Source organism: Topomyia yanbarensis, chromosome 3 (genome assembly GCF_030247195.1).
Source record: "Topomyia yanbarensis strain Yona2022 chromosome 3, ASM3024719v1, whole genome shotgun sequence".
Taxonomy (NCBI): Eukaryota; Metazoa; Arthropoda; class Insecta; order Diptera; family Culicidae; genus Topomyia; species Topomyia yanbarensis.
The window spans coordinates 243567766-243574752 of NC_080672.1; the positions used below are offsets into that span (position 1 = coordinate 243567766).

Consider the following 6987-nt stretch of genomic DNA (forward strand, 5'->3'; position numbering starts at 1 on the left):
TCAGCAGAAATATTCTTAAAAATGTGTAGTCTTTTGAATAAAAATAAGAAAAAAGGGGGTTAGGTCGGACGAGAAAGGTCTATTAACTATCGGTCGAATCAAAAATTGATCGGATGTAATCGTCTAGGAACAACGGTGTTCGTTTCTCACGCTTTGGTCGTTCCGACATTTTCAATCGCGGCTCATCTGTTTTTTGGCCATCTGCGTTAAATGCGGTAGTGTAGTTTTGTGCATCACGCCATGGTTTGACTTTTTTAGTTTGTGATACGTGTCGCTTGGATACCTTCCCATATTCATTCCTAAGAATAAGGCTGCCATTCCGTTCCTCCATGACCGTGTTCCTGGTTGGGGAGAAACGAGAATCACCTTTTGAACGGTTGTGCCGTTCAACTACGACTTCGTCTCCCGGCTTAACCCTGCAATGGCGAGCACCACGACGAGCATCTTCACGCTGTTTGCTGGCAAGTTTGGCTTCACGGTCTCTGCGTTGCAAAAGATCCTCATCAAAACCGGATTTTTCATGCTGAAGCAAAGGCAATCCGCGTTTGATTTTACGCCCGTACATCACTTCTTCGGGTGGAATTTTAGTAATGCTGTGGGCGGCCGCATTGTGAGCGTTCCCTGCTTTTCTCAATTATTCGACGTAACTTGTTTTATCCGTTGTGGCCACTGCCATAGCCTTGTTAATCAATTTCATATAACATTCGGCTAATCCGTTTTGCTGCGGAAATAGTGGTGTCGAAAAGATCGTAGAAATGCCTCGTTGTTTGCAATAGTTTGCGAAATCTTGACCGTTGAATGGAGGTCCATTATCCGTTTTAATGGTCTTTGGGAAACCTTCTTTCTCGAAGACCTCATCGAGGATTTTTTTAGTGTGCTCAAAACTGGTTGATTTCACAGGTTTTGCTATGACGTATCGAGATTTGTAGTCGACTACTACTAGAATGAGAATCCCTCCGAGCTTGACGTAGGGGCCATTGAAATCGAGTGCTACGGTATCCCAGGCAGTTTTTGGGATAAACACCCTTTCCATTGGCGTCGTCTTTTCCGGTTTGCCGTCGACACAACATGTTTTACACGATTCAACCCAGGTGGTTATGTCTTTAGGCAGTCCTGGCCACCACACGCGTTGCCGCATTATACTCTTCATTTTTGCGGTTGACGGGTGTCCCTCGTGTGCTACCTCCAAGGCATGTGTCTGAAGTGTTTTGGGTACTACTGCACAGCCGGTTTTAATAACCATACCATTCCGAACGGATAGATCCTTTTCAACCGTGTGGTACCTTCGCAAGTATTTAGGCCATACTCCTGATTCTAATGCACAGATTACCTTTTGCAGAGTTTCGTCCTGATCTGTAGCGTTCTTAATTTCTTCCTCGGTTAGGAATTCTACTGAATTTGCTTCGAGAGTTGCCAATTCCCATGGACTGTTTTCCTCATAAAACGCTGCATCTTTACCATTGTAGAGCCTAGATGGTGGATCGGCGATATTCTCAACTCCACGGACATATTCGATATCGTATCGATATGGGCTTAACCTGAGAGCCCATCCATCAGCACGTGTTAAAGCACGCCTTGAATCCTCTTTTGATCTATTGAGAATAAAAGCTACCCCCTGCGCATCTGTTCGTAGCGTGAAGTGTCTGCCAAGCAGGAAGTAGGAAAAGTGTTCCACTGCCCAGACCGCTCCCAATGCTTCCCGTTGATTCTGGGCGTACTTTTTTTCGGTAGAAGTTAGGGACTTTGAAACGAAACTTATTATGCGAGGTGCAAGATTCGATCCTTCTTGCACAAGAACGGCTCCCAACGTGACGGGGGAGGCGTCTGTGTAGAGTATTGTTTTATCTTGCTCTGAGAAGAATCCTAGCGATAGCGTGCAATTAATAATTTTCTGTTTGACCGTCTCAAAGGCTTTTGCCTGCTCCGGTCCCCATGACCATTGTTTGGAGGTCGTTGCAGCCCATAATTGGACTAGAGATGTCGGCGAAGTTTTTCAAATATGAACTGAGATATGAGGCCACTCCTAAAAAACTTCGTAGTTCTGACAATGATGTGGGCTCTCTGAAGTTACGTACGCTCTTTATTTTCTCGTTGTCGATATGGAATCCTCTTTCATCGAGCTTATGGCCTATAAACTGTATACTGGTCTTATCGAACTCGCACTTGGCTGTGTTTAAAGTCAAATTGTTTAGGCTCAAGATTTCCAATACCTTCGCAACGTTTACTTTAAGTCCTTCTAAAGTATCTGAAAAGATTAGAAAATCATCGATGTATACGATTACACGATCGCAAACATCTTTTAGGATCCTGGTCATTTCGCGCTGGAATATTTCTGGCGCGCAGTTTACACCAAACATGAGTCTAGTGAACCTGTACATGCCATCTTCCGTCAAGAAAGTGGTCAAATCTCGTGATTCTTCGGACAGTTCTAAGTGGTAAAAAGCATTTTTCAGGTCAAGCTTCGTAAAATATCTCGCTCCGTAAAGCTTGACCCTCATCTCTTCGAGTAGAGGCAATCTGACATATTCACGAATAATCGCTCGATTGGGGGCGCGCATGTTTATCACTAGGCGGAAGTCATTTCTTCCTTTGGCCACTGCGGACATGCCACTTATCCAACTAGGAGCAGATGTAACTTTCTCAATTATTCCTTGCGTTTCCATTTCTTGTAGCCTATGCCGCGCCGCTTCTCTGTAAAAATCGAATAGGTGTAATTAAAAGGCGGCTGTGTTATCAACGTTTCTATGTTGCTATGGTTACTGAATTATTTATGCTAATATTACAACATATTGTGTATTTTGTTGTCATTTCTTACCTGTACGCTGCTGGTACATTATAATATGCGCTTTTAACGGGTGGAACGGTTTTATCAATGCTAAAGTGGACCTTTACTCGTGGCATTTTTGGAAAATGGTTTTCGTTCTGCAGTATCTCACACTGGTTGATTATGTTTCCAACGTGTAACAGTCCTATATCACTTGACGTCGCCCGCCCAAGCAATGACCTTGTTCCTTTTGGTACAACGTGGAAAACTGCGATAATACCTGGCATAGTGGATCCATTAACTACAACCTCCGCTTTGATTGTACACTCGACGCCCATTGGTTTGAGGGATCCATACGCATGCAATTTCCTGTCGGGCACTCCAAGGACTTCTAGTTTGGCTGCTCCCGATCGGACATCTCGCTTTAATTGAGTCCAGTCATTGTCTCCAATAACGTTAACGTCCGCACCTGAGTCAATGAGGAACCGAATGGGGGTGGATGACCCAATGGTGCAAGCAAATACGACGTCCTCAAGTGAGAGGGCATTGACCAGCTAAGTTAGGACGATAGTTGATATAAAACAGCTTTAGTAGTTTTGGTCTATCATGTGTTTTTTTTATTATTTCAGATATCACTTCATGACTATAAAAGAATTTGGGGAATAGATGTTAATTAAATAATACCTGCTTATCATTATGACGGATTGCAAACCGATGCTATTTATATGGATCTATCTGCGGCCTTCGACAAAATCAACCATGACATCGCAATAGCAAAGCTGGACAAACTCGGCATTCATGGACAACTTCTGCGCTGGTTTCGTTCCTACCTCGATGGAAGGCAACTCCAAATCAGCATTAAGGACTGTCTATCTGCACCATTCTTCGCTACATCCGGCATACCACAAGGAAGCCATCTCGGTCCAGTAATATTCCTCCTCTACTTTAATGACGTCAATTTCACATTACAAGGACCCCGCCTTTCTTTCGCCGACGACATGAAAATTTTTCAACAAATACGGGATAAAACCGATGCCGAGCTTCTTCAGAGGGATCTGGACAGCTTTAGCACGTGGTGTGATCAAAACAGAATGGTTTTAAACCCGAGCAAATGCTCAATCGTTACGTTCACGCGGAAACGCCAACCGACTCAGTTTAACTACCATTTCTTCGGCTCGAGCATTCCAAGACACTCTCACATCAAAGATCTCGGAGTCATCATGGATTCGGCATTAACATTCAAACCACATACGTCATACATCGTGGATAAGTCATCACGACAGCTTGGGTTCATCTTCCGAATAGCGAAAAACTTCAGGGACGTATATTGTCTTAAATCGCTTTACTGCGCGTTGGTCCGCTCAACATTAGAATATTGTTCAGCTGTTTGGAATCCGTACTACCAGAACGATATTGACAGAATCGAGGCTGTCCAACGCAGGTTCATACGCTTCGCCCTTCGTCATCTCCCATGGCGAAACAGATTTCAGCTGCCGAGCTATGAAAACCGTTGCCAGCTTATACACCTCGATACACTCAGCATTCGGAGGGACTGCTCTCGAGCCCTGTTCGTCTCGGACTTACTCTCTGCCAGAGTGGATTGCCCTACAATCCTCGGACGTCTGGATCTTCAAGCCCGCGTTCGAGCTCTACGTAATAACTCCCTTCTGCGAGTTCCGTTCAGGAGAACCAACTATGGTTGCCAGAGCGCTGTAACCGGACTCCAACGAATTTTTAACAGTGTGGTGACGGCCTTCGACTTCAACCGGACGCGGAATGCTATAAAAGCGAAAATGTTGTCAATTTTAAAATGTAATTAATTTAAGCAACCACCATTGGGGCCAAAGGGCTTGTTGGTGAAGGTAATAAACATAAACATAAACATCTGGCACGTCGGATTTGTCCGGGGATCTGTCGTGGCTCTGCCTGCTCTGCATAACGTTGATTTGTTTCTGTCGACAGGTCGCCGCATAGTGGCCTCGTTTACCGCATTTGTTACAGTTACGACTTAGTGCTGGACATTGTCCGTTTCTGTGATTGAAAAGAGAACATCGGGTGCATTTCAAACGCCGTCCTTGTAATCGCCGGTTAGATTCATCATTGCGGTGATACTTTGAGGGTTGTCTACTGCCTTTATCACCTACGCTTCGACGCTTACGATTCGGTTGGTCGTATCTTCTTCGCTTCTGAGCTCCAAAACGCTGGATTCGTCTCGCTGTCTGCTTTTGGACTCGAAGGCTTCGTTCCGCGTCGCTGACTGAACAATGAAGTTCGTATCGTGACCATATGTCCTAGCTTGTTTCACCAGTTCTCGGTTTCTGAGGCCCGTCAAGACCTCGGTCGCCAGATGGCAGCGTGAGTGGGACAACTCCTCGAAAGGTAGGTGGACTCACCGGCTGATACCTAGCATATCGAGCTGGGTGGGAAGACCCCATGGGGAAGTTCACTTCCACCTGACACAATTCCTGTCAGGCCATGGCTGTTTCCGTCAGGACCTCCACAGGTTCGGGCACGCGGAGGTCCCAGTCTGCCCGGACTGCCCAGGTGTAGATGAAACTGCCGAACACATACTGTTCGTATGTCATCGGTTCGACGTCGAAAGAAGAGCAATGCTTGACGTCTGTGGCTGGGACACAACCCCTGATACCCTTATTCAGCGGATGTGTCAATCGGTGGAGAAGTGGAACGCAGTCTCGGCTGCTACCATCCAGATTGCCAGTAGGCTACAGGTAATCTGGCGAACCGAGCAACAGACGACGGGCACGGCTAACTAGTGATTGGTTAGCTGGAGCGAAAAAGGCCAAGCGCAAAACAAGAGAGTGAATGGTCTGTTCATGCCGAGGCAGGTTGGCGCAGCGAATGGCAACCGCGTAAGGGGTAAACCCAGCCACCCCGAAGCAAGACAGAAGAGTGAGTGTATAGGCGTTTAAGTGGACTGCCTCATGCCAAGATGGGAGGGTCGTAGCGTAGTATGTTGGAACTAAGCTATCGATGCCTCATGGCGTGGCAGAGGAGTGAAAGGGTGAGCATCCAAGTCAGTCTCACACTGCATGTTAAGGGTGAGCATAAAAGTCAGCCTCACAGGTTGGTAGAGGCTAGCACAAAAGTCAGCCTAGCAAGGAATGAAAGAAGTGGGGCCTAAGATAAATGTCCCACATGGGATGCCAGGGGGAGTGACAAAGGTACAATAGAGTGGCACGATTGAGAGTGAATCAGGTGATAGGGTGAGCACCCAAGTCAGCCTCACATGGTATGGGTAGGGCGAGCACAAAAGTAAGCCTAGCAAGGAATGAGTAAGGTGAGCACACAAGTCAGCCTCGCATGGAACGTAAAAGGTGAGCACAAAAGTCAGCCTCATGTGGGAGTGTTTGAGAATGAATCAAAGTGCGATTGAGAGAGCACCCAAGTAAGCCTCATACAGGATGTATGAACGCGTGAGTGAGAGTGAATGAGTACATTCAGTACAGCCATCCCCCCAGAAGTAATACCGAGAGGTAGTTCCTGGGAGGAATGATGGCGGAGCCCAATGTAGTTTAGTCGGTATTAATGGCTGGCCACCATTCGAGTCCGACTCGCCCCAGTGCACCCCGTGCGGTAGATTGGACCCTACCAATAGCACGTGTACTGGGCTAGGACATAAAGGTCTTCTCCATTGCAAAAAAAAAGACTAACTACTTCAAAAGTTATAGTTAAAAAACTGACTTTTTCAGAAACACCCTAGGTTAAAGAAGAAAAATAATTATAGCATGAAAACCGATAATGCTATAACTTTGATGCATTTGAAAATGTTACTTGAAAAACATTTTTATACAACTTTGCTGAAGTAAGTACCTTGCTACCCCATTTAGCTCGAAAAATATTTTTTCGAAAAGAATGTTCGAGAGGACCACCCTAGTTACATTTTACTTTAAAAGAAAGCCAATTTAATTTCCAAAAATATTCTCTCAGACAAAATTTCTCTAAAATGAACGGATTGGGAGTTATTGATTTTTGTACCGAAAAACCGCCCTTGTGACCCATAGTGGCTTGGGGTGAACGGAGGACAGTACAATACCGAGAAGCAGGGCCGCAGAGAGAAAATACGGGCCCGGGGGGTCCAACGTACGGGCCCCCACCACTGTGTATTGCCTGAGTACAAAAAAAGTTAATGTTTGAAATTCATTACTTTGGGAGTTTTTTTTAAATACCTTTTCGACAGTTTTGGTGACTTTGAAAAGCGTCAT

General features: G+C 45.6%; 1 protein-coding gene across 1 annotated transcript; it reads right to left on the reverse strand.

Annotated features, from left to right (window-relative positions):
• Window positions 1-634: 634 nt before the first annotated feature.
• LOC131687824 (uncharacterized protein K02A2.6-like) lies at window positions 635-2834 on the reverse strand. The gene is made up of 2 exons (XM_058971912.1): window positions 2816-2834; window positions 635-1863 (listed from the first exon to the last, which is right to left on the reverse strand). The coding sequence occupies exons 1-2, from the start codon at window positions 2832-2834 to the stop codon at window positions 635-637; spliced, it is 1248 nt and encodes a 415-aa protein (XP_058827895.1).
• Between the last annotated feature and the right edge of the window lie 4153 nt (window positions 2835-6987).